At 37.6% G+C, this 27,401-nt stretch overlaps 3 protein-coding genes across 5 annotated transcripts; 2 read left to right on the forward strand and 1 right to left on the reverse strand.

Annotated features, from left to right (window-relative positions):
• The first annotated feature begins 3,701 nt into the window (after window positions 1-3,701).
• On the forward strand, window positions 3,702-4,808 carry LOC129723998 (uncharacterized). 2 transcript variants are annotated; one of them, XM_055678563.1, is made up of 4 exons: window positions 3,702-3,866; window positions 3,925-4,006; window positions 4,107-4,160; window positions 4,218-4,808. In XM_055678563.1, the coding sequence occupies exons 1-4, from the start codon at window positions 3,788-3,790 to the stop codon at window positions 4,549-4,551; spliced, it is 549 nt and encodes a 182-aa protein (XP_055534538.1). In that variant the 5' UTR covers window positions 3,702-3,787; the 3' UTR covers window positions 4,552-4,808. The 2 variants fall into 2 exon arrangements, with proteins under 2 accessions (XP_055534538.1, XP_055534539.1); XM_055678564.1 differs by having other exon boundaries at window positions 3,708-3,866; window positions 3,928-4,006.
• A 287-nt stretch (window positions 4,809-5,095) lies between these two features.
• Window positions 5,096-17,611, forward strand: LOC129724088 (uncharacterized). Of its 2 annotated transcripts, none has more exons than XM_055678709.1 (3): window positions 5,096-5,495; window positions 5,563-5,737; window positions 17,203-17,611. In XM_055678709.1, the coding sequence occupies exons 1-3, from the start codon at window positions 5,290-5,292 to the stop codon at window positions 17,239-17,241; spliced, it is 420 nt and encodes a 139-aa protein (XP_055534684.1). In that variant the 5' UTR covers window positions 5,096-5,289; the 3' UTR covers window positions 17,242-17,611. The 2 variants fall into 2 exon arrangements, with proteins under 2 accessions (XP_055534684.1, XP_055534683.1); XM_055678708.1 differs by having other exon boundaries at window positions 5,098-5,495; window positions 5,560-5,737.
• Window positions 17,612-18,233: 622 nt separating this feature from the next.
• LOC129724087 (autotransporter adhesin BpaC-like) lies at window positions 18,234-25,743 on the reverse strand. Its single transcript, XM_055678707.1, has 7 exons — window positions 24,903-25,743; window positions 24,750-24,842; window positions 24,022-24,129; window positions 23,833-23,958; window positions 19,000-19,119; window positions 18,766-18,945; window positions 18,234-18,706 (listed from the first exon to the last, which is right to left on the reverse strand). The coding sequence occupies exons 1-7, from the start codon at window positions 25,076-25,078 to the stop codon at window positions 18,370-18,372; spliced, it is 1,140 nt and encodes a 379-aa protein (XP_055534682.1). The 5' UTR covers window positions 25,079-25,743; the 3' UTR covers window positions 18,234-18,369.
• Between the last annotated feature and the right edge of the window lie 1,658 nt (window positions 25,744-27,401).

Genomic DNA, 27,401 nt, shown 5'->3' on the forward strand with positions numbered 1-27,401 from the left:
TCAGCCGTTCGATCCGGATCAGTCGCTGTTCGAGCCGCTCCTAGCCTGTGGCGTTCAGACAAGCTGCTCTCTAAGGAGAACAACTACCCCTTTACTGTCAGCATACGACCAAGTTCCCACCGGTTAACCGGTTTTCCCTTAGTTGCTCGTATCGCAGTCGGTACCACGTGGAGGTAGAAATAGGGCATTATGCCTTGAACCACACTGGGGTTTATTTTATTCCAGCTAGTACGGGTGTGCTGTTAAAAAGCACTGCCCAGCCATTTACCAAACCTGGCTCTCCTCAATATCAAATCAGTGTTGCTGGAAGAGGTTGGCGTTGGCGCTGTGTTCAAGATATTCAGTACATCTCTACATTCTATCCCGAAGTGATTTTTTCTGCTGTTACGACACTATTTTAAGCGTTATTAAATAAGCGTATTAAAACTCCTTTTCCTGTTTTTTAAAATGACATACATGAAAACTAGCTTCCCCTAAAAATTTTCCTTAGTTGCGCCCATGGCATTAGTTGAGTAACTCAAAGGACGGAAATAGATTATTTAATTTTCTAATTTTCTAAGCTTAAATTGATTGCAAATTTTTTTAGCATTATTGGAATAAAGTTATTCTTAAAACGCAGGGAATTAGGAAAATGTTCTAAGACTTAATTTGAAAAAATGTGTCTCACATTTCATCATTCTGGACTTTTCGCCGAAAGTTTTATTATAACTTGAAGTTGTCATGAAAAATGTAAGCCGAATTCAAACCCTAGTGGTTGGTTGCTTTTTTGAAGTAGAATACTTCTCTCAGGAAGTTCGGCTACATAGGGATGTGAAATGAAAATCTAAACCCGAAAAAAGTGAAAAATATGTCCAATTTCAAATGCTAATAAATCGGTTAGTATTCGATGGATTTCCTTCGTTCTTGCAGCAATAGATTGGAAAATCTTCTAAGATTCTTCCCAAAATAAGATAATTGTAATTTTATTATTCACACTATTGTACTATTGAAAATAGTCAAGCCTTGTCAAAACGAAAAATTCGACCTCTGATTGGTCGTTATATGCTTGCTTCCCAAGCACGATCGACAGGATCATATACCTTGCAATTGAAAACATGCTATTTGGCCTATATAAGAGCCTGTTTCAGCCGGAGCCGCTCATATTAGTTCTAGACAGCGACAACAGCAGTCGTCCTTCCTTAGCAGCAGCACTAGCCCTGTGGTTGGTCACCACGTCTCAGAAGCGCGGTTTTTCTCAGCGTGTGTCGCCAGACAGCCATTATTCCCCCCGTGTTGGGGCAGCATGAAGATTGCCATCAGGAAATCCAATTTTGGAAATCAAAATGCTTTTTTGAAGGCAAATAAACAAGTCATTGAAAGTTAATAATTTTTGTCAACGCAAGCAAGCATTCTGTGTTGCATCCTAGCAATTTAAATTTGTCGCACCCGTCTAATTTACTGAATGTGAAATAGCTTCCACAGTGCATGTTGTCCGTGTATCTTATTTCCCCCAATGTTAGGGCATCTCAATGGCTGTAATCAGCAACCGATTTTGAACCGCAAAATGCTTTTTTCAAGGCAAATAAAAAATAATTGAAAGTTAATAATTTTCTGGCATCAACCCAAGCAGACATTCTGTGCGGGATGCAATCAAATTCTGTTGTAGTTGTCTAATTTTCACTTTATTTAGTAAACCCCCCACTGTAGGGGTAGCGCAAAGGCTGCGATCAGCATAACCGACTTTGAATAATAAACTGCCCTGTTAGAACGCATTCACAAAAACAGTTAGTTCGACTATGCAGAGCTAATATGAAGTCGATTCAATCAATCAGCAGTAACAGAATTTCGTCGTCTCCCAGCTGCCAAGTTGCAACATGATGTAACACGCAACAGCGAGCAAACGAAATCGCTTGATGTCACAAACCGCAATAAGATACGGGTTAAAACCGTTGCGTGTGTGAGAGCACCATCGGTGTTTATTCGCTGGATACAAAAATCAAATGCGAATTGTGGAATATTTCGTCTAAAGAACATGGTAATCGGAAATGGTAAACCTGAACTGAAAGGCGTGGCTTATTACGTAGCACCCTTCGGCTATAAAAGAGTGTTTTTGGTAAAATCAGCTACATTAATTAGTCGGAAGGTAAGCTGGCTGGACCGTCCACAACGTCGACAGCAGTAGCAGCAGATATCAGCACTCAGCAGTAACAGACAATAGCAGCGGGTTGCGCCTGTGGCTGCCTTCAAATTAAACAAATCACTTGCCCTGTGGTTGGTCACCACGTCTCAGGCCTCTGCCAGGCTGAACGCCAACGCGAGCATTCGGGCGAGATTTTTGCCGTACATCAACCGGCACTTCCTCTAATGGAAAAGTTGGATCATTTTGTTCAGAAGAATATTACTGTCGGTAATATTACAGGGATGCGATTGCATTATATCCGATATGGAATTGAACAATTGTTCTTTTGAGGACAGATAAAACACTTAATTTGAAGAGGTATTAGCTTTGGGTACCAGTAGCAGTTTGGTAACAGCCTCAGCGGTAGGTGCAGCCGGTACTTCCCTAAGGTCGATGTTATAAGGAAGTAAATGGAAGCGGCACGGCGAAACAGTTCAGGTGTGCTTAGACGCGCGTCATTTTTCGTTGTTGATATTCCCCACATGAAACGACGTGCTTTCGGTAGATGCATTTGCCAACACTCACTCCAGTAAAGCTGTGTCTAATTTTCAATGTGAAAACACCATTCTATTGTGTTGGCCGTGCGCATTAGATCTCTGCCAGGCTAAACGCTAAAAGCGGCGCGAATCGATTCGCCCGACCGTAGGTTAATGTACAGCCGTAAGTAGAGCTGTGTAAAAGTATTCTACTTCAACCTTGCGGTCGTGGCTTTGCACACAACCCTCCTGTGATTTTTTTTGCTGAAAATATTTTTTTTTAAAAAGATCTCGAGTCTGTTTATGTGAAGAAAAAAAAAAATCTCGAGTCTGAAAATTTCTTTTACTCACGAAATTACTCAGTTAATTGAGTCAAATGCGTGTGCAAAGTTTAATGCCAATAATAAAAATGGTCAATATTAGACGTGTCATTTGACATGGAATGGCTCTTTTGTGCTACTTTCATATTTTGTTCACTATTCGTACTCGTAGGCATTGCATTTGATTTTAATCATTCATGATAGATCTGATCAGAATCGTTCTCGTTTAAAACCTGTGGAGGAGAAACATGGTCTGGTCAGTTTTCGGAACTGAAGGATAAAAATGATCCTGTCACTTTTCATCTTTGTGAAAAGTGACAGGATCATTTTTATCCTTCGCATTTGTGAGTAAACGATTTCAGGCGTCCACTAAGCGCAGAAATCAGGCGATTTGTCTTGGAACTTAGGAACCCAAATAGATTAAATATTTAATCCACTAAGTTGTCTTATAAGCTATTATGATAAAAGTAATTTTACTCTGGTATTTACCTACTTGCAACACAAGGAAATTACGTCTCTAGCAAATTTGGATTGTGCAGATCGTATGGGTTCACTGCACGTGATGAACGTCTATGAACATGAAACAGACGAAACAGACCTTTTTTTGTCGTTTATCAGACGACTCTCATTAATTTTTCAATAACAACCTTTAAAACCTGTTTTGTGGTTGCGTAGTTTCGGTGGTTTACTCAGGAAAGTTCGAAAACGAAGGTGAACAAACAAAATCCTTCCAGTTTACTGGTTCGTTTCGCAACCTAGCTTTAATTGAGCCGTGACAAGCTACAGAGTAGGACACATTTTTCGGTTACTAGTTGTTATTGCTTCAAGTGAAGATGCGGATTGACAACAAGTTGTTGATGATTTCTTTGATATTTTGTAGTTTCCTAGGTCTATTAACATGTGCAAGTATCGGTGAGGAAAAGAATCTACAATTATATTTGCAAAATGTATTGTACTTATTTATTTTCAGCAGGACAGGAGAACCTAAATCCACAATCAACATTGGTATCAAATCCGGAGTCCAAAATTACTCGACAAAGGAGACAATTCAAGTATGTAAATGCTGATTTTACAAATATATTTTTTTCAACTCGCAGCTTGAAATCAAAACTAGGCGTTAACTGTTGCAAATGTTATTTATTTTTCTTTCAGTTCGGGCGTGTCCGGGTCGAATGCTAATTCCAATGCCTTTTCTCAAAATATTGGGTAGGTAGAACATACGACGTCAAATCGTCTAGTAGATTACAATATTTCCATTTGCAGAGGTTCTGAATTCTCCAGTGCTAATGCCAATGCCAACGCGTTCAACGAAGGCTTTGGACAAAATGGTTTTGGTGGCAGCACCGCAAACGCTAATGCACAATCATTCGAAAGTGGGGGTCCACTTGGATCATTCGGAGCATCCTCGGCTAATTCTGCTTCAGAAGGTTTCAATATTGGGCCGAACGGATTTTCTGGTTCAGCATCATTCGCTGAGAGCCAAACGTATGAACTACCTGGAAATAGGGAGATTTCGGTATCTTTTTCGGAAGGATTTGGAGTAGGACCTGACGGACGCCCAACATTTTCCGAAGCAGAGGCGATTAGTGAGAGCTAGGGTCTTTTGGTTACTCAGACGCACCTTGAAGCTGACTGGATACTGTGTATATTATTGTCTATATTTTATGATATCACAAGATTTCTTTAGTAGTAATTTTCTAATCTGTTGAGAGAAATATACATTGCAAAGCTTTGATTCTTTTTTAAAGAAATAGTCACGTCAGATTTTTTGAAAAGCCCCTCACAGTCCGGTAGCCAATATTGTAAATAGTAACTTTCCCGAGAAATCTATAACCATATACGTATAAAAATAAACTGGCAAGATTTGCTTCTTTATATCTTTTATATCTAGAAAAAGTCGATTGCCCTACACAATGAAAGTTTAGCAATAATGAGCCCCAAAAAAAATCAATCAATTAAGTTTGTTTATAATTGTTTGTTTACATTTTAGATTAGGTTTATTCTCATTAGTTCTCCAGTCAATCGTTCACTCTCCGAATCATAGTTGTTAGAAAATGTGCTTGCAACCGCGCTTGCAACGCAGATTGCAATACATGGTCCCCTTCCTACTTTCTTTGTTAATCGAGCTCCGAGTAAGCTCTAGTAAACTCATACCATGGTATCAAGCCAGTGCTCTTCTTTACAGCACAGTCTCAAACAAAACTCAATTAATATACACAGCTATTTAATTTCACTCAGTCGAGCGTGAGCGATTAATCCAACCAGTTATCACCAGCACGCACTGTTTTATTTTATTGCGAAATACACGTGTATGTGTCCTAAATAGGCAGTGATAATGACGCGTTTACTAACCTGTGCAGCACTGATAATCATCGCCCTGGGGATCCTATCGGTGAACGGTCAGGAACAACAAAAACCCTATACAGCAGCTAACGAGACTAACGTGGAGGAAGTAGTCGTTGAAACGTCATTGTGGGTCCGGAATAAACCAGCCGCAGCCTCACGGCGTCAACAGTTGACGCGAGCGAAACGCGAGATCAGGTTTGAAACATATGCAAAAGCTCCACGGCCATGTGTTATGTAACTAACTTATGTTGTTTTCTAGCAGCCACTCAGCAAGCCACAGTGAGTCAAAATTGAAATCGAATGCTCTAAATCCTGTGGTGGGGCATCACAAGTCCTCCGTTGAACAGCCAAGTGGCTTCGTGCAGGCATTCTTCGCCAAAGACTTTCATAATGGAGGTGTCAAAGGCAATCAGCGCGCTTTTGATAAGCAGAAACTGGTATGTTTGATTAAAAACTGGTGCAACCTAAGGTAATAAGTAAAACAATAACAAAAAAGTAAATTTTAACATGATTGAAAAACAATCTTATGCTAATAATTTAACGGCTTTGAGTATGGTATATCAAGCCTTCTTCATTGAACTAAAAATCGCTTAGCGTCGGTTTCAGACAATTAATATTCAACTCGTTACAACATCCTATCAGACGTGAAACATCAGAGCCATGTTAATGCTTAGTTTCCTACTACGCAAGTTCCTACTTGGAAATTAGTAACGAACTAATTGCACACAACGATGCTTTGCAACAATAATGAGTTGTGAGTCAGTCAAATGATTCGTAGTAACGTCTTTAGATTGTTTGCACCACGAGCTCCTAGGTATTAGTTTCTGAGTTATACTTACGTGATAATGGAGCTTTGAGTGACCAGACTAAGCTAGATTGGTCAAATTAATTTGAAGTTTCGTAAATGACAAAAGTAAACAACAATTGAAACCAATTCAAATGCCACAACGAAATTTAATATGTTTTATTTGTAATAACTAGCTTTTCGCTTGGAACGTGTTGCAAAATCCGCAAAACGAATCTTTTTAACTCTGTTTTGAATCGATTCGAGCGAATTCGAAGCGTTTAAAATGTTATAGTTCGTGTTTTCAAGTAATAAAAATTCATAGAACCAATAAACATTTTCGAAAGGAAATAATCAACGTCTTGTGTTTAAAAAAGAATCAACAATTCAACAATTTCAAAGATTGATATCTTCTAAAAACTTGTCCCATTAATTTGTAATCCTTTCAATATCCACTCATGGAGGTTTGACTGTAAACTTTAATAATTGCAATGGTAGGATCATATGTACTGTTAAAACGCTTGGCAGCGTCGTTCACAACGAGTAATTTTCAACAGAAGTTTGATGCAGTATGCCAGCGGTTCTCAACCTGGGGTACGCGTACCCTTGGGGGTACTCGGAAGCCTTCAGGGGGTACGCGAAAGAAAAATCAGTAATGACGGATGAAGCAATTTATTTTATAATACTTCATTTGTTGTACAATCTTGCTCTTAGAACCTGACTGTAGCAATCAAACAAACGACGATAGTTGAATTTTAAATCAGAGCGTCTTGAGCTGCCCGACAGATCAGACGTATTTTCGGTTGCTTGTGGACTGGTCTTTGACTGCCTATAGCTTCGAAGTTTGTGTTTTGTCAGTGTGTCTTTTAAAGATTACCTGGAAGTTAACTTACATCAGTCTTTCTCAAGACTACCTATTTCTTTCTTTCTCAATACTTGCCATTTGATATTATTTTTGAACTTTTTTCGTATCACCTGAAATGGCAGGACGAAAAAAGAAACCACGCATCGCTACGGGGAGGAAAAGAGAGGCATCTCTTTCTGAAACTAGCTTATGCAGTGAAAATTTATATGATATTCTGCCTAAGCAAGAAGCCGGCGAAATTGAAATGTTCGTAAGTAAAACTATTCAAAGTGAAATTTCTGTAAAAAAGGAGAAAGTTCCACCTATTGTGGTAACTATTGCTTCCGAATTTAATATTTTTAAAAGAGAACTTTCTACGTTTCTCTCCGACGTCAAAGTTACTTATCAAATTGGCCGAAGAGGCGAATGCCGTTTATTGGCCCAAACATTGAAAGATTGGAATCGTCTTATTCAGTGTTTAACTGAAAAGATGTATAAATTTTTTACATATGATACGAAGAGCGCCAAGCCGTTCAAGGTCGTATTGAAAGGTCTCACCAACGATCAAACCGTTGATGAGATCAAAATTACTTTGACAGAATTACTTGGTATAGCCCCTACCCAAGTAATTCTGATGAAACAAAAATCACGAGGCGAAAACAGTTAGCGAACTGGAATTTCCCTTGTAAATTATTTAATTCATTTAAACCGCAGTGAGGTTAATAACTAAAAAATTTTTGAAAAAGCACATGCTTTATATAACGTGCGTGTAAAATGGGAATTATATCGAAAGTTTGGCGGAGGTGAAAAGCATATCACCCAATGCCGTGTTTGCCAACGTTATGGCCATGGTTCAAAGTTTTGTAACATGGACCAAAAATGCCTCATTTGTGGAGACTCTTCTCACAAAAAGGACACATGTCCTGTGAAAGAGAGTAAAAATTTTCGCTGTGCGAATTGTAACGGCAACCATATGTCGAATTTTTATCAATGCTCAGCCCGTTAGCAATTGTTAAGGCAAGGCAAGGTAAACAAAATTCAAAGCAAACGTCAAAACAAAGTTCTCCAAGCGTACCAGTGACGCATAGTTTACCTACTCCTTTGCATACCCGTTTAACTTATGCACAGGTTACAGGTAGTTCGAACATTATACCGCCTAGTGTTGGTAGTTCGAAAATGACCGTTAATATGGGTAAGCAAAACACGCTAGAAAATAATTGTACACATATTACTCCAGCTAATATTGCTGCCGAAAATATTTTTTCTAATGTCAACTGCCTGGGGCCTATTACGGCAGGTAAACTTTCTTTTTTGCAACAGGCAATGTTCGATCATATGAACGCCATGTTGCAGGCAAAATCAATGTTTGAAGCCATTCAAATAGGCACAAATTTTACTATTAAAATTGTTTCTAATTTAAAATTTAGCAATGATTTTAAATAAAACAATTATAATATTAAATTGGAATGCTCGCTCATTGAAGGCCAATGAGAATGAGCTTTTTAATTTTTTAACACTAAATAATGTGCATATTGCAATTATTACTGAAACATTTTTGAAACCTAACATAAAATTAAAATATGATCCCAATTACGTGGTTCATAGATATGATAGGATTCAGGGTTCCGGCGGTGGAGCTGCAATTGTTATTCATCGCCGAATCAAACATCGTGCTCTTCCCCATCTTGAGACGAAAGTTATTGAATCTTTGGGAATTGAAGTTCAAACTAAACTTGGGATTTAATTTAATGCCGCAGCATATTTACCATTTCAATGCACACGCGAGCACAAAAATTATTTTAAAGGTGATTTACAAAAACTCACCAGAAATCGTTCGAAATTTTTTATAATCGGCGATTTTAACGCTAAACATCGTTCATGGAATAATTCTCAAAGTAATTCCAATGGCAAAATTTTATTCAATGGTTGTTCTTCAGGGTACTATTCTATTTTGTCTCCGAATAGTCCTACATGCTTTTCTTCTGTAAGAAACCCTTCAACAATTGATTTGGTGCTTACAGATCAAAGTCATGTATGTAGTGATTTGATCACACATGCTGACTTTGATTCTGACCATCTTCCAATAACTTTTTCTTTATCACATGAATCAGTTTTAAACCCTATGACCTCTGTTTTTAATTATAACAAGGCTAATTGGGAAAGATACAAAACTCATATTGAGAGAAATTTCAATAATGAGCTTGATTTGCAAAACGAAGTGAATATTGATTCCGCTTTGGAAGCATTTAAATGTGCAATTGTTGATTCCAGGAACTATTCTGTTCCAAAGGCTCAAATGAAATTTGATTCACCAATAATTGACGAAAATCTTCAACTTCTAATTCGTTTGAAAAATGTCCGCAGACGTCGATATCAACGTTCTCGTGACCCTGTTTTTAAAACTATTTATAAAGATTTACAGAAAGAGATTAAACATAGATTTACTCTTCTGAGAAATCAAAATTTTGAAACTAAAGTTGAAAAATTGAAACCATATTCAAACCCCTTTTGGAAGCTGTCGAAGATTCTTAAGAAACCTTCAAAGCCTATTCCAGTTTTAAAAGATGGTGAACGTTTTCTTGTATCCAATGAACAAAAGGCTCAAAGACTTGCTCAGCAGTTTGAGAGTGTTCATAACTCAAATTTGAATTTTGTGAGTCCAATTGAAAATGAAGTCACACGTCAATTTGATTTAATTTCTTCCCAGAATTTTTTACCTGCAGAAATAATTGAAACTAACTTGAATGAGATTAAATCAATTATTAATAATTTCAAAAATATGAAAGCACCTGGTGACGATGGAATCTTTAATATACCAATCAAACATCTCCCTGAGAGCACAATGAAATTTTTAGTGAAAATTTTCAATTGCTGCTTCAAAATTGCATATTTTCCCAAATTATGGAAAAATGCAAAAATTACTCCAATTTCAAAACCGGATAAGAACCCAGCTGAAGTTTCAAGTTATCGACCAATCAGTTTGCTTTCTTCAATAAGTAAACTGTTTGAGAGAATTATTCTTAACAGAATGATGTCACACATTAACGAAAATTCAATTTTTGCAAATGAACAGTTGGGATTTCGCCATGGGCGCTCCACAACTCATCAATTGCTCAGAGTTACTAATATGATACGAGCTAACAAATCTGAAGGTTATTCCACTGGAGCTGCTCTTTTAGACATAGAAAAAGCATTCGACAGTGTTTGGCATAAAGGTTTGATTGCGAAATTGCAAACTTTAAATTTTCCAATTTTCCTAATCTAAATTTTAAAAAATTATCTTACTGATCGAACTCTGCAGGTTGTCTATCAGATCTCAAAATCTGATAGATTTCCTGTCAGAGCAGGTGTACCTCAAGGTTCAGTTTTGGGTCTAGTCCTGTACAACATATTCACATCAGATCTTCCTGATTTGCCTCCAGGATGCACAAAGTCATTGTTCTGCGATGACACAAGCATTTCCGTAAAAGGAAAAAGTCTTCGTGTCATATGCAGTCGATTGCAGAAAAGTTTAGATATTTTTTCTTCCTACTTGCAAAAGTGGAAAATCTCTCCCAATGCTTCTAAAACTCAAATGATAATTTTTCCGCATAAGCCTAAGGCTTCTTTCCTCAAGCCAAACAATAATCACGTTGTCAAGATGAATGGGGTTATTTTAAGTTGGTCCGACAAGGTTAAGTACTTGGGACTAGTTTATGATAAAAAGCTTATTTTCAAAGAGCACATTGAGAGTATACAAGCCAAGTGCATCAAATATATGAGATGTTTATATTCTCTCATTAACAGGAATTCTAAACATTGTTTAAAGAACAAACTTTTGAGCATGAGCATGAGCATGATTGACCGCCCGCGGTTGCTACTCCGTTATTGCCAGATCAGCTGTAATTACACAGAGAACCAATAGATGATGCTTGGGATTAACATTCATCCTCAATGTGTAAAAACTGGTGACCTTAAATTTTTATATTAGGCAATACCAGCGCCGGCCGCATCCGAATGCAGGTCAAAGAAGGAGTGTGTATAGGAATATGTTGACGTGATACTCGCTTTATTGGAAGCCGAGAACACCTCTGCACTTCCACGAGAAATCACTGGGATGTTGGAGAAAAGGGTAAGGTTTGCAGCAGATTTCGTTTTTGGTAAACGATGCGCTGAGTTCTAATACCGGGTTCATAATACCAAATATCGCGCGTACGAGTTCATTGTATCTTTTGCGGAAACCATAACGCGATCCGAACTCATTCCGGTTGATGATGTAACACCGCAAAAATAGAGCGCACGCAAGGATACCGGACCTATAACCTAATCAAGACAGACTCAAATATTCGACAATCTGTTCATGAAGTCATTATGCAACTACCGAAACGTATCTCTCATTGATTTATCTCAGCTGACTACACAATGTTACGAAGCAACCATATATGCATTAACCAAAACCAAGAAAAAAGTAAATATATAGGCCCTCAACACATACTGCAAGCGGTCAGCAAGAGAACTCCAAAAATGGCCTATTTGCTTGGCCATCGCCGTTTGAAACGAACGAAAAAAAAAGAAAAAGAAAAAAAAGGATGTGTGCGTTGACAGACGAGTCGCGTATGATCCTGATATTAATTGCGAATAATTGCGATATTTGGTGGCGATTAATTACGATGTTTTGTCGCGATTAATTATTTACGATATTTATCGAACGAACGGAACCTACTCCGAATCACTGCGTGCTGGAATAGAACCTACGGGTGGACAGTCTGCGAATGAATGGTTTGGTACACCTCGGAAGTCACAACACACCGAAAATCCATATTCGAGGAAAGCTCACCTGGGCCGAAAACTCGTTTACCCCGGAAAGTTATGCGCGACCGCTCTATTCCCTCTTACCGTCGCATACGCGGAGACACGGTATTTCGCGTTGATTACCACTTACTTCTTGAATAATGAAGCGAAGATACCTACTGAGTATGAAAAACTGGCAAAGTTTCATGCATTCATAGCTAGAAAATTTTAAAAAATGCAAATGTGCATATCTAACAAGACCGAGTACTAATTAGATTCAACAAAATGCCAAAATAATCGCAATCAAAATTGATTTGCCATGCTAACCGACAAGATTTCTACTTAATTAAATTAAAAATTGTCTATGTGTTTCAGTATTTACTCAAAAGCTAGAAAAAATCATAAAACAAGGGCATAAAACTGCTCAAAATGAAAGCAGAGAAAAAAACAAAAAAAAAACATTGGTTCCCTTTTGCCATGCAAATCAAACAAAAAACACAGGCAAAACGTCACCAACACCAACCCGGTGGCATCGGTCTTGTTTCCTGAAGCTGCCGTGAAAGACAGTGGCGCTAGTCTCATCTATGTTCTTGAAGGTTTGTTCACACAGCAGTGTAAGCGTGACGAGCAAAGCATAATATATGTTGTAGAGAGATATGCGGCTTGAATCAATTTAAATATTAAAAAATAGCTTGGCTTAGCTTTGTAAATTTGAAACACACAGGCATTGATACGCTTTCTCTTTTACACATACATTGAGATGGTATTCTTTAAGTCATCGCACTTTTGCCAGCTACCTGCAAGAAACACCGCCATTCGCAATCGGCAAGAGCAAACGTTGTGTACATTCTATAACAATGCAACGCATTCATTTTTTGTTTTATCAAGTAAACCTCTCGACGTTATGTGTAATAAACATATCATCCGAAAACAACACGTAAGTACACTGCCGCTGAACACCGACACTGTGTGCACGTATTTCTTCTTTCGATGAATCAGCTGTCAAATTGCATGTAAAATTGATCCAGTGATCCAGCTAATGCTGGCTTCACTTATGTTGTACGTAAACGTCAGTGATGCCACCGGGTTGACCAACACTAATACTTATCCTTTAATTCCCGCGTCCTCTCTGAACTATCATGCTAGTGCGAGAAAGTGCCGCACGCAAGAGCAACGGTCATCCTGCACTCGCACTTCTCTCGCTTTTCCTTGTTCACCTTGCACTTACTCACACACACACTTATGACAAGGCAAGGGCTAGCGGGAAACGTGCTCCGCCACCGAAAAAGAAATGCAGCTCTCACGAATTAGCCACAAAATTGTACGAATCTTTCACGGATTTCAGCATTGACGTCACTCTCACCGATAATACGAAACCGCCACATTTCGTATTACCTTTTACTCCACCCTTTGCACTTAAAATATAACGATTACGCGACGGGAAGGCTAAATAAAATACGTCAACATTATTGCACTATCCCCAACCGTACTCGACAATCCTCGGAACACTTCATCGCGATTCAAATCAAACACTCGGAATTCACACCGAAACAACAGCGGCCTTCATTCAATAAACGTAGACACATCACTTTTCCAGATAGAAAATATATAACTTATAAAAACTTGAAAAAACGATGAAGAATTCCGACGAGAAACATTTTCACGTCCGTTCTTGATCACAGCTTGCTTCGATCTTAAAGAACAAACTTTTGATTTACAAACAAATTTTTAGACCAGCAATGCTTTATGCTGTAAGGATTCAGAATAAAATTCTGAAAATGATTTTGAAGCGTCCTCCTTGGTATGGTACACTCGAATTACATAGACTAACTGGTGTTGAACCATTAGAAGCTATGTCAAATAAAATTATTAACAATTTTCGACAAAAATCGTTGCAATCCTCAATTGCTACGATAAGCTCTCTTTATAGCCAATAAGTTAGCAATTAAGTTAGTTGTAAGTTTACTTCCCCTTTTCTGACAAGTAGGTTTAAATCCCTACGAATGATAAGTTCTAATTGCGAAAGCAAACAAATCCTAACAATTAAAATTACAAATTTCTAACAGTGTTGAGAAGTCACCATTTGTGATTGGACACACATACTCATTATTTACCAATATTTATCATAAATACTTAAGCTACTAACAAATCCCCCCCTTTTCTTAAAAAAAAATCTGAATTTTAAATAAAAACTAGTCTACCACAACATGATCTACCACTACTCTCTCCCATTTTGCGAGAACATTCCAAGCCAGGGGGTACAACCGATATGAAAAAAATCGCCGAGGGGTACGCGGACAAAAAAGGTTGAGAACCGCTGCAGTATGATATTCATTATTTTTTCTACTCGGTAGTATCACGGTAGAAAAATCCTGAAAAGTTCAAAACTAGAAAAGAAAGCATTAATTGTCCAAAGATCTATCGCATACAATCGCCTGATCAGTTTTTGTTCGATTTCAAGCAGGATATTTGGGTCTAAAAGGTCAATCCAACTTATTCTGAGCTTAAACACCACAAATGATTTTTCATTTTTTTCAATTAGGTACAGCGTCTGAGACGACTTTATCAATTTCAGTATATGCGAAAGAATCACGTAAAAAAATCATGTCTTGATTGGGTCATTGAATAGCATTCATACATTCGAAATACACCCGAATTTGAAGTTGGATTACAAAAATTGAAACATGTCGAGCGAAAATATTCACAGGCAATCAACGTTTTTGCCTTTCTCCTAGAAAAGTATAGCATTCATTGGCAAAACCAAAGGTATAAAAGTGCTCCAAAGGGCCGAATGGTATATATCACTCGACTCAGCTAGACGAGCTGAGCATTTTCTGTGTGTGTATGTGTGTGTGTGTGTGTGTGTGCGTGTGTGTGTATGTATGTGCAACTTTTCAATCCCACTCGGATTTCTCATAGATGGCTGGACCGATTTTCATAAAATTAATCTCAAATGAAAGGTCTAGTAGCCCCATAAGACCCTATTGAATTTTACTGCAACCGGATTTTTAATTTGTATGTTATTTATCAAAATGTGAAAATCACGAGAGATCATTATCTCAGAAACTACACAACCGATTTTAACAAAATTGATTTTAAATGAACGGGCTACCTATAAACTTTTGACCTTTGGATTTTATAGAGATTGGACATGTGGTTCAAAAGTTATGAAAAAAAAACGTGTTCTGGAGACTATTCAATCTCACTCATGTTTCTCAAAAATAGCTTTTCATAAATCAGTATCATATGGAAGGTCTAGTTGCCCAATTGATTTTTTTTGCCATCGTACTATTACTTTGCCTGTTATGTTTAAAACTGTGACATCCGCCTGTGAAAAGAAACATATTCCGAAGACTACTTAAACTCACTCGCTTTTCTAAGAGATGGCTGAACCGATTTCCACAACATTAGTGCCAAATGAAAGGTCTAGCTACCTCACAACACCCTATTGAATTTTACTGTAATCGGACTGTAACTTCGTCTGTAATGTATCAAAATGTGAAAATCTCGAAACTTTATCGACTACCCTAAGACATTGCGACATCGCCTGATCAACCAGAGAAACTGTAGGAGTACCGAGCAACATAGTTCCAACCAATCACTGAGTGAACACCTGGAATACACTTACCGGTCAATAGCATACATTCCGTATCTCACCGATAAGATCAGTAAGTTCCTAAAAACGATTACAAAACAGTTAAGTTAGCCACACGAAAGACAAACATGGCCAAACAATATTATATACAAACAAAAGATAAAATAGCAAAAGACGACCACACCAATGTTATTTATAGTATTTCATGCAACGACTGCAGTTCACAATATATTGGCATGACTACAAATAAGTTAAAAACACGAATTAGCGGACACAGATCGAACATGAATGCACTGCAGAAACTTGTTGACACAGGCACCGACATAGAAGATCCACAATTCGCAACACTAAGTGAAAAGACAGCACTCTTGCACCACTGTATTAGAACCCAACACACATTTGATCTTAACAATGTTAAAAATACTCGACCAACACAGAAACACAACAGCACTACCGATTCTGGAAATATGCCACATAGCAACGAACAACAATACAGTTAACAAGAAAAGTGGTACAGACGGGTTAAGTTATATTTATGCAGGTGTGTTTAACACAGTAAAAAACAATAATAAACAACATAAAATTCATAGACGTCATGAAACTGACAATCATGCGCACTCAGACAATCTGATATAGATAAAATTTCGACAACACACTAGTAGAAGATTAACAATTGTGACCATAAATAAGGTTTTTCCGAGTACAAGGTTTTCTAGATTATTCAATGACAAAAATTATTTAAAATAGTTCCATTTTATGTGATAAACGCAAACAGACCACAGTTAATTATGTATTATATAAGTTACAAATGAAAACAAAACGAAAAGCTTTAGTAAGTACCAGACATTCGGAAAAGGTTTTAAAATAAGGAAAACACATCTCTGCTTTGTTTTTTGTAGACTTCTTGATAAAGACAAAATATATTGTCGAAACGTTGGATGAAAAGAGGCAGTACTTCGTTTAGTTCAGCTTAAAGACTGATGAGCCGAAAATCCAAGCAATAATCGAAACTTTATCATCGCAGAAACCACACAACCGATTTGAACAATGTTGTTATCAGATGAACGGACTAGTTAAGGGTTAACTGATGAATTTTATAATGATTGAACACGTGGTTCAAAACTTGTGACAAGAAAGTCACTGTAGCTATTTCTACAAGCATCGTAGCGCCTTACGGTCTTCAGAAGAGTTTTTCCCAGGAAAATTTCCTACAAATATCATGTATTGGTAATTTTTAAGAGCCAACTTGACATCTCTAGGAAATAAGTATTGAGAAAGTAAATTTTCGCATATAAAATCGAATGGAAACTTTAAAAACCGGGCGTTTCACCGATCGATCTGAAAAGTTCCACAGTTGTTATGGGACCCATAAGGAACACGAAAAGTGCATGGGAGCTAACATTTATTTTTTGTCCCACCCTAATGAGCATATAAGTGAAAATCATACAACTTATACAGATAAGTTCAGTTTTATTCTGCAAAAAATGCTTCAAACACAAAAAACGGGAATAGATTCTCTTGAGATTCCTTCAATTTCGTGAAAAACTAATTTTAATTCGTTGTTGTAGTAAATTATTGAATCTATTTTCGGTGTATTTTTTCCTTAACAAATAACCAGTTATCAACAACTTTGTCTTTGACGTTATCGGATTTTGAGTTTTCAAGTTATGATATTATCGACAATAAATTAGATTTTTTTTTTATTTTCAGCAGATTTGCGCATTTTAGCAGATTTGCATTTCACACAACAACAATAAGAAATATCCTTCTAAAATCAGCCTGCCTTCAAGATAGAAGCCAAGAAGCTCAACACACAAAAAAAGGAATTTTTTTTCGACTTGCCATGGCTTACATTTATCTACTAAATAAAATATTCAGTGCATTAATAAATCATTCCATTCTTCCACAGGTTAAGTCGACGAAACAGAGCAGCAACCACCTTGCATAACGATGAAGCAACTCTATGCGAGGTCCGGATATGTCATGCCGACCGAAGCCTAAAAGCCAACCCGTCAGCTAAACTTATGGGAAATTGGCGGTGTCCTTTGAACAACATTAATTCTACTTACAAGTGAAGACATTTCGCGAAGCCATAAAATATGTTCCCATAGGGGGAACAGCCAGCAGAAATACGAACCCATGTGAACTGCAACAAACTTCCAACGCCAGCTTCAAGTAATCTACGGCTTTTTTCGTATAATTTGTTACCATTGGTACTCTAAGTAGCACTAACGATATGTAGGGCTTTTTTTTGTTCTTTTCTTTGAAATGTGATACAACAGCAATATGTGAGCAATAAAATGATCATGACAAATGTATGTACACAAAGTGTGATAGATGCTGATCCGGCTGATTATTATGCAGAACAGGTAGGCTGCTGAGCCGCGGTGGTACTGCAAATCCTCTTCTACTGCCGGACGGCACAGCCATGACTTGGTCAAGTTCAATGAATATCTGCTATTGGAACAGTTTTTTATAGTGTGACTGAAGGTTGTAAAAAAACTTTTCAAAAGGGCCACTTGTCCTTATCGCTGTAACCCCTAAAGAATTAACACAAACAAATTCTTATGAGGTACCAGGCCAGTAACTGTGAAGATATGATCCATTGTTCTGAAATTTGAGGGAAAATAATCATTTGAAAAAATCAATGATTTGTGAGAATCCCTATTGTCAAGTCGAAAACTGAGTATTAACGTGTGACCTGGATTTTCCCGATTCCTTTACATCGTCGATAACAATTGAACGCAATAAGATTGTAATGAAAGAGTGCAATTGTGTCAGTTCATTGTTCAAAATCATCATGATCAAGGCCTTAAAAAGCAATGCCACAATGATGCAGTCTTGTTGCATTTGTATAGTCTAAACTATTTATCACTACGCTTCCCAAGAATTTATTCTTATCTTCACTATCCCATTTTTTTTTTTAATAAACAACAGGAATTTGATAAACCAGAAAAATCTTTTCCGATTCCAATCGATACATTTGATAATAAAATGATTTATTATTTCCTTCATCAGCTGACTATAAAATTAATTACGAATAAATACCTAATCTGTTAGGGCACTCATACACAAATTAACTGAACGTAAATGTACTACCATTTGCGAACGACGGGTTTCGACCAGCACCCGAGGTCGAATACCCACTAGAGTAGGATAACGTAATATCCTTGTAGTAGGGCACACGATAAGTCTGACTACCCGAGATGGCCGTGGATCCGGAGATACCACCCGCACCGACGGAGAGCGTTTGCGAATGCGACGCAGAATTGGACGCACCAAATGAACCGAGTGGACTCGTGCTCTGGAAGGAATTTGATTGCGCATTGGCTGCGCTACTCCCAAAACCGTTTGAGTTGAATCCGTGCGTAAAACTATTAGCATTCGCGTTGGAACTGGATGCACCGAATCCTCTGTAATTAAACGGTACTCTAGTTGATTATTTTCATAATGTGACTTGAGAAGTTTATACCCTATTTGCTGATTGATACTGTTAGCATTTGCATTGGCAGCGGAAGCTCCAAACCCGTCTGAGTTTATACTTGTTGTTTGTGCGTTCGCCGCTGAAGAGCTGATTCCCGCAGTTCCGAGACCCGACCCGAAGCCGTGATTGACAGAGTTGGCACCCGCGTTCGAAACCGAGAGTCCGAATCTACCAAAAAAACATGGATAAATTACTTTCATACAGCCTACATATAGTTTCTACCCAGGATATCCGGAGTTGATATTAGTTGACTGAGCATTAGCTGCCGAGGCCGTTTGACCGGTTTGGTCACCAGCTGAGTTCACTGAATTGGCGCTTGCTCCTGACGCGGAGATACTAGACCTGTAAAACAATTTATTGTTAGACCGAGCCGGTTTTGAATCTTATTAGTAGAGAAGCTGTGGTAGAATATTTCTCTTATAACTCGAAATGCTCGTTATGAAAATGATATGTAGTAAACGTACTCTGTACTAGTGCTCTGCCAGCAATGCAGTTCGACCCGAATCTAGGGTAACTGGTAGAACGACATACAGAATTACTGATCCAAATTTCTGTAATCGCCCTACACGCTATAACGTGTTTTGGTTCAGAAAAAAAACATTAGGAAGATTAACATTCAAGAGCATCTGAAAAGCAGCTGTTGGAGTAAAAGTGGACGCGCCAGTCATTACCATAACCGAACTGATGAAAACCGTAGAAAAAGCCACAAATCTGAATGCGAATTGAGATAAAAATCAGAAGGAAATAATGAAAGTTCAGGGAATCGAATCAGTGAATATTCGAGAATTTGATTTTGAGAGTTTACTCAACATGCCGAACAAAAATTTGATTTGGAATAGAAAATGCACAAAAAATATCGCGTGAAAACCGAGTTTACTGGCAAATCTGCAACCAAAAACGCACATATTCTGTAATCTGCGTAAAAAATTAGAAGGGCTGTGTGCGAAGCCACGACCACAAGGTTAACATAGAACTACCATATACCATTGGGGCCATCCACATACCACGTGGACAGATTTTTAACGATTTTGAGCCCCCCCCCCCCCCCCTTCCGCCTCCGTGGACAACTGCCCATATAAATTCTAAAAAAATTGTATGGACCGTGGACATTAACCACAACAACAAGCTCCAGGTAATCCAGAATTATTTTTGGCACTTTTTCGATTCAGATAATAATTAAGTTTTAATAAAAACATTTTTAAAAGTACTCATTTCAAATACAATTAGAATCACCTTTGTTACTTCTTGTTTTTTCAAAATCAAGCATGAACGCCATTTTGAGAAGTTTAAGCTTTTAATTGTAAATAGCTCTCAAAAAAAATTATTTTCGTTTGTTTTTATGAGCAATAAATATAGCCATATGACAACCTACATTCTAATAAGTTAGCGATTAGCGATTAGGGAAAGTTCCGTTAATGTGGGTTTAGCTATTATCGAGCTAAATTTTACAGTTAGCGGCTGATAAATTTTCAGTTAGTGGTGCCCACCACTGACGACGCACTTGCTTGAAGAGAGGAGCGAATCTTGTGTATCTGAGGAGCAAGTGAAAAAATCCCGCGTTTTTACACTAGAGTCATTCACTACTCTTGTTTCGCTCAGCTGTGCTGTATGTAGCAAATGTGTTAGATTTTCTGCGAGCGACAGAAGCACAGCACAAAACAGATAAAAAAGATAGTGCAAAAAATTGCTACACGCAGTGCTCATGCAGGACAAGAAGAAAACGGTGAATATATACTCTGCTCTTCTCACATATTGAGCAGAATCCTGAATGTAAGCATATCAAGTGAAGCCTGAATGAAAAATTACTCCAACGTCTGTCAGAATTACTATACAGTCGGGTGACCTATGTAAAATTTCAGCTCAATCACACATGATTTAAGGCTTCAAAATTTTTATGTTTTGACCCTTGAAAATTGACATTTCTAATCAAAAAGCGAGTTTAAAATAATTTTCATGTGGTTTGGTGAATAATTTTAATGTTTATTTGGGTGATTCATTTTGAAAAGCCTAAACATAAATACTTGGAGCGATATAAGACACCACTAAATCTCGTCCGACAGAGCTGAATTTTTGTAAAGGTCTTTATTTGGGCAAACAAACAAAACGTACATGATAGGTTTTTGAAATACGACATGACCATTTTTGCGGTTACCCTATTACACAGTTATAAAACTGCAGAGAACAAGCACCAGCTAGTTTTTCATTATTAAAAGCATCACAATAAAATGTTCCCCAGTAATAATATCCTCTTACATGTTACTAGGTGTTGGGTCGAAATTTTGTGCAAAAACAAAAAATAAACAAAGTTGCCTTGGGATCAATTAATATGCCTCAGCATGACTTTTTAAAAAAAATGTTCAGTCACAATGATACTCTAGCTTCAAGCGATACTGTTAAGAAGTTATATACCTTTTTGGTCGAAAAAAATGAGGGAAGTTTGAAATCTTTTTTAAGTGCATAGCACCATTTTTATTGCATCGAAGTGGTATTTTTCTAAAAGTACAGTTTATCAACAACAACAAAATACGTTTGATTTTGAGATATGCCAATTATTACTGGAGTAATGGACGTTTCCCCGAACCGCTTTTTTTCGCAAAGGCTTGCGGTGATCCTGATAGAGACTCAGCGGATCAACTTAAATAAAAAAACTCACATTATTTCATTAGTTTAGAAATGTGCCATATCCTTGAACGATCGCTGTTATGAGTATTTTGTTTTCAGTGCAAACGGGAACGTTTTTCCCAAAAAATGCACGTTTTGAGCGCTAAAAATTGCATGACATTTTTTTGCGGTAAAATGTAACTGTATGTTTCAAAAAGCGATCGTTCAAGGACCGGCGAATTTAATAACGAAAATTTAAAAAAAAAGATGAAGGAAATCGGTTCAGTAGTTTTCCCGCAATCAGGATCACGGCAAAGTCATTTTTCGAAAAACACTATTCCGAGATAATCGCGTGTAAAGTTTCAAGTTTAGCTTATGCGGCCGTGGCGAGGCGCGCTGCAAATCGCTCTAACTTTCTCCCCATTGCTCAGATCTTTATGAAAATTTGTGAAAATGTTCAAAAGATGTTGTATTTGAAGATAATGCAATAAAATTTTTTTCGGTTTTTTGAAAACTAAAAAGGTATATAACCCCTTAAATAAGAATACATTGTAGTATCTGCCAAATGGGTACTAACATTTCACTCATAGTTTCCGACAGTAAACACCAGAACAAACACCGCTTTCAAACAATACATTGGATTTTTTTAGGAACTAGAAGATAACATCGTTTGTTGTACGAATGAGTTAAGGCCTAAACACAATGCATACGTTGCGGTTGCGTTTGCGGCAATTTGACAGCTAGCCCATACATTTTCTGTCAAATTAACGTCAACGCAACGCTAACGTATCCAATGTGTTTGAGCCTTTATACCATCGATCAGGCGTTTCTTGTCAAGAACGACGCACACTGTTTCCAAACCTGCAGAAACGTGATTGAAATTATTTTGACGTAAAAAAAATATTTGAATGCCGTGAAAAAAGCAAAGCCTTGGTGCTACATTCCGTGTCGGAACTCGACCTTTTGTTTATTATACACAGACTTCGCAGCCAACTGTTAAGTGTACAGGACAATGCGCTACGATCCTACTGACACTAACAGTCACTCCCGAGCCGAGACTCAAACCTACGACGACTGGCTTGTTAGGCCAGCATCGTACCTCGAGACCAGCTGGGAGCGTCTGGGAGCTGGGAGTTTTAATGCCGTAGTGCAGCGGTTCTCAACCTGGGTTACGCGTACCCCTGGGGGTACTCGAAAGCCTCCATGGGGTACGCGAAAGAAAAATCAGTAATGGCGGACAAAGTAATTTTTCTTTATAATACTTTATTTTCTGTTCAATCTTGTTCCTAAAACATGACTGTAGCAATTAAACAAACCATAGTTAATTTTGAAACCTGAGCTAGATTACCACAACATGATCTACCACTATCTCTCTCTCACTCTGCGAGAAAATTCCAAGCCAGGGGGTACAATCGATATGCAAAATATCGCCAAGGGGTACGCGGAAAAAGAAAGGTTGAGAACCGCTACCGTAGTGCCTTCAAAAAGTCTATTGATTATTTTCCATGTTATAGAAGTTTCAACTTCGTGATTAATTCACTTTACAGTGCATTTAAGTGAAAATCGTCAATAACCAAAGAAATATGAGAGATAAAAATAAACTTTATTTGATGTGTTTGTTTGTTTCGTTATGGCAAACAACTTTATTGGACATTGAAAATTTGTAGAAAATCACTAGTAAATGTCATATTGGAAAAATTGATTTTTAGTGGCAATGTATAGAAAACTCCACAAAAGTCCGTTTAAATAGGCGCATAGAAGTATGGTTTCTTCGACAAAGTTGTTTCTATACAAAAAATGAAAAAGCGAAATTCGCTCTTCTAAATTAGGTGGGTGATTAGCAAAATTGCAACTTCTATAAAATGGGAATGATTAATGCATTTACTTTGCTGAAGGCACTCCCAGATAGTCTCGAGGTAAGATGCTGGCCTAACAAGCCAATAGTCGTAGGTTCGAGTCTCGGCTCGGGAGAAACTGTTAGTGTCAGTAGAATCGTAGCGCTAGCCCCGCAATTGTCCTGTACACTTAACAGTCGGCTGCGAAGTCTGTGCATAAATAAACAGAAGGTCAAGTTTCGAATTGGAATGTAGCACCAATGCTGTGCTTTTTTGCTGAAGGCACTACGGCTCCAAAATTATTTTTTGGGGGCAAAATACTAATTTGTGAGCTTTACCATGTGCATAGCATAGCCTGCTATGATAGTACAGAAATTAGCTACGTTTAAGTAAAATTTACTGTCGGAAAACGGTTTTTTTAAGATGAGTGCGCGGAAAAATGTGCTGCGTGGAATTACCCGCAGTCACTGTAATTACGTTCACGTTTTTGCAGCTGAAAACAATGTGCGACGGTCAGAACTAAAAAAACACTCAGAATATACGAAGTCATGAATTTGTTTATAAATTGTAACTAAGAATGTCTTGAGCAATAAACAGCTTATTATTATATTATAATTACCCTCCATATCCTCCGGTGAAACTTTGCGTGTTAGCTGCCGCTCCGGATGCGCTACCCGTAAATCCATTTTGTCCTCCTGATGTAGTTATCGAGTTTGCCCCAGCACTAGCGGCAGAACTTCCGAACCTGTGATGATGTGCAAGAGCGGCTTTTGAATGAATCTACAACTGCTTTGTACCAAAAGCTTACCCATTATGACCACCATTCACGCTTGCAGATTGAGCATTGGCCGCAGACGCAGATAGACCATGTTGATTCAAGGTTTGCGTACCGGCTCCGGTAGATGTGGCTGACAGTCTGTAAGTTGAATCGGGAGAAACAATATTTATGTTGTTTTTCAATAAAAAAGATTTTCCTAAGATGTTCCGGAAACAGTTTGTAACCGACCATCACCGATTGCGATTGGATCAATAACATATATGCAGTAGAGTAGGGCAAAGTGATCGACTTTGGTTCCATTCGGGACCCCAAACAATTCTAAATTTACCTAGTTTTGTCTCCGCTTGTCCCAATGCATTTCAAATTTGTATGGAAAACCCTACTTTTTTCATGGCCCTTGCAAGAGAGCTCTGCAGTGTTTTATCAATGCATTACATTACGTCATAGTAAAGTATTTTAGACGCTGAACAAATTCGCGAAAGAGCTAGGATGTCCCAAAAAAGTTATAGCTGTTCAAAAATGAGTACGTCGAACTAAATGCAGAAAATATTTTTTTCTACTAACACTACCTGAGTACCGGTTTCAGTAGGATTTCCATCAAATTCAACTGTGTCCTGTGACAAAATCAATCGACTTCCGATAAATTGAGGATTGTTTGGAGCCCCAAATAGAACAAAAAATTTTGGTTCTGGCTTTGTGCTACCAAGTTACTTTTTGCCTGTTTCTTTCTTAAAGGTATGTGTGAATTTTTACATTACCCATTTACTCCGCTGTTACCAATTAAATGCGGATTCTCCGGATGCAGTGTTGTGTTAGGTTTGACCGTTGTCCTTCTCCTCGATGATCTTCCTCTAAAAAACATTCAGATTTCACTATTGTCAGTTGCATAACAATGATATAACACTACAAACCCAAACAAGAAACCTGTTATGTCGCGTCCTAGATTAACAGCACCTTTAATAATCGCTAAATCAGTGTCGTCACTTTCAACATCATCCCTGGTGAATGATACTCTTGCACCTTGCACATAAACTTGTAGTAGCATATTAAAAACTAACACATACGTTAGCACAGATCTTTCCACCATTTTGACAAAGTATTCGATCAATTATCGAGTAAAACTCCTTTCACCACCTCAAAAACTTTTTTAAGCCCGTGTCGTGTTTAAGTGTCGATATGATTTTTTTTCCCTGGTTCTGCTCACATCAACGGATAAACAATAACTGCTGAAACAATTGGCGTACGCGTAGAATGCCGTTAATATTCTGTTCAGTCTCCACTAGTGTGGAAGTCCGTAATCGTGCACGCGTGACAATTGATCAATTAATTAAAACATCAACGCGGACTTCAGTGTCCGTCCGCTGTATCCCATTACGATACACGGTGTCCTTAACCGATGGCAAGCGGTACTTAATGTCTACCCCTGCACTGATTTGTACGATGTTGATAGTCATATTCTATCTATCGACTCAATGCAAATTAAGTTTCAATCGCTGGGAATTTCCGAAAGTTTACTGCCACGTCAGTGTTATACTTTATTGTTGATTCTAGGAAAGTTATAATCAAATTACAGCAAACTTTGAATTGAAATATTTCTTAGGTCATCAAAGCAACGTAATCGTAATAAATAAAAGAGACTCAAACTTAGAACAAAGATTATCTTGAATGGCTTCACAACACTTTTTCACTTTTTATTCACTTTCACTATTTATTTCTATCACTTTTTATTTTTCACTTTTCACTTGCAAATACGTATTTCGGCACTGACATAGTGCCTTCGTCAGTGCTTATTTGGACTGTGGAGAAAATAGCGAAACCCCAAGAATTTTATACCTAATTAGGTAAACGAATGGGACAAATTTTAACTCAGAGAACGTGAACAACTTGAGTTAGGTAGAGAACTGTGCGGCCTGGTGATCTATGCCTTGTCGGGGAGTTTTCGGTAGAAATTTAAAGAGCCAAGAGAAATGATTACCCTGATCTCTGTTAAGGAGGGTAGCTGGGTTTTGTTTGAAAATTTCTAAACTTTCTGCGACATCTAATTTCCAAGGGGATGTTACTGATCGAACTAGACTAATGTTGTCGGTAGTAATAGCGTGATCTTCATGAAATATATGTTCGGCTATTTTGGATCTGAAATGGTGAGTTATTCCTTTTTCTGAGTCTTTCTTAGCCTTTACAAGTTCTGAAGTATGTTCCTTAAACCGGATGTCTAAATTTCTTTTTGTTTGGCCAATGTAAACTTTATCACAATGTGGTCATGCAACTTTATAAACACCCGCCCTATGTAATTTGTCAATAGTGTCTTAGTAGACCCCAACTTTGTTTTAATTTGATTATTTCTACTACTGTAGATAATATCGATACCAAATTTTCTAAATTTTCTACGAAGTTGACGAGTAAAACTGACGTCATATTCAACCACTATTCTTTTCCGATCTTCTGTTAGCGGAGTGAGTGTTGTGTGAGATTTCCTATGTTGGATTCGTTTCTTTTTATCATAAATGGCTTGTATGGTTCTTCTATTATATCCATTTTGCTCACCAATATCAAAAATATATTCCATTTCGTTTTTCTTACCATCATTACTGAAAGGCAAAGATTCCATACGGTGGATCATATGGTAGAAAGAAGCCATTTTATGCTGGGAGGAATGGTTAGAAGTGTTAGGTATTACCCGCTTAGTATGTGTGGGTTTCCTAGAGATTTCGAATTCAAAGTGGTTGGAGTTTTTAACAACGACTACATCTAAAAATGGAAGCCTGTTGTTTTGTTCAATTTCCAAAGTGAACTGGATATTTTTATGAAGACCATTCAAAATTCCCAAAAAAACTTTCCAAGTCCCCCTGTTGTAAAATACAAAAAATATCATCAACATACCTCCACCAACGATCTGGTAAGCAGTCTTTTTCATTAAGTTTATTTTCCAAATGTGCCATAAAAAGCTCACATAAGAAAGGTGAAAGGGGATTCCTCATTGGTGCTCCTTTTGTTTGTTTGTAAAATTTCCCACGAAATGAAAAATAATTGTCTTCCATGCAAAGTCGAGTTAACTTCAAGTAACTGCGTACTTTAGTTTTCCAAGGGTTGTCACATTGTTGGGAGAGAAGCCAATCTTCCAATAGCACAGACTTACAGACAATCAAAGAATTACATAATAAACCTGTCTTCTACTTAAAAGCGGACAAGGGAAATAAAACACGGACAGTTGGTTGCGAAGTCTGTGTATGAAACACAGAATGTCAAGCTCCGAATCGGAATGTAGTATGAAGCTATTCTAAATTAAAACGTACTGAGTGATAGTTTAGATTTTATTTATAACCAACGTAAATAGAATAAAAATCAACTTTATAGTTTATAAACGTGTTAACGGGAATATTAGGTTGTCGAGCAACACTCGACTGCCAAAT

Source organism: Wyeomyia smithii, chromosome 2, assembly GCF_029784165.1.
Source record: "Wyeomyia smithii strain HCP4-BCI-WySm-NY-G18 chromosome 2, ASM2978416v1, whole genome shotgun sequence".
In the NCBI taxonomy this organism is placed as follows: Eukaryota; Metazoa; Arthropoda; class Insecta; order Diptera; family Culicidae; genus Wyeomyia; species Wyeomyia smithii.

Bases quoted from the DNA above. Each gene is read 5' to 3' on its own strand.
- LOC129724088 (XM_055678708.1), top strand. From the start codon at position 5,290: ATGACGCGTTTACTAACCTGTGCAGCACTGATAATCATCGCCCTGGGG. The intron at 5,496-5,559 runs GTTTGAAACATA...GTTGTTTTCTAG, and splicing joins CGAGCGAAACGCGAGATCAG to CAGCCACTCAGCAAGCCACA. The intron at 5,738-17,202 runs GTATGTTTGATT...ATTCTTCCACAG, and splicing joins CTTTTGATAAGCAGAAACTG to GTTAAGTCGACGAAACAGAG.
- LOC129723998 (XM_055678563.1), top strand. From the start codon at position 3,788: ATGCGGATTGACAACAAGTTGTTGATGATTTCTTTGATATTTTGTAGT. The intron at 4,007-4,106 runs GTATGTAAATGC...TTTTTCTTTCAG, and splicing joins CGACAAAGGAGACAATTCAA to TTCGGGCGTGTCCGGGTCGA. The intron at 4,161-4,217 runs GTAGGTAGAACA...TTCCATTTGCAG, and splicing joins GCCTTTTCTCAAAATATTGG to AGGTTCTGAATTCTCCAGTG.
- LOC129724087 (XM_055678707.1), bottom strand. From the start codon at position 25,078: ATGGTGGAAAGATCTGTGCTAACGTATGTGTTAGTTTTTAATATGCTA. The intron at 23,959-24,021 runs GTAAGCTTTTGG...ACATCATCACAG, and splicing joins GTGAATGGTGGTCATAATGG to GTTCGGAAGTTCTGCCGCTA. The intron at 19,120-23,832 runs GTAATTATAATA...ATTGTTTTACAG, and splicing joins TTCACCGGAGGATATGGAGG to GTCTAGTATCTCCGCGTCAG.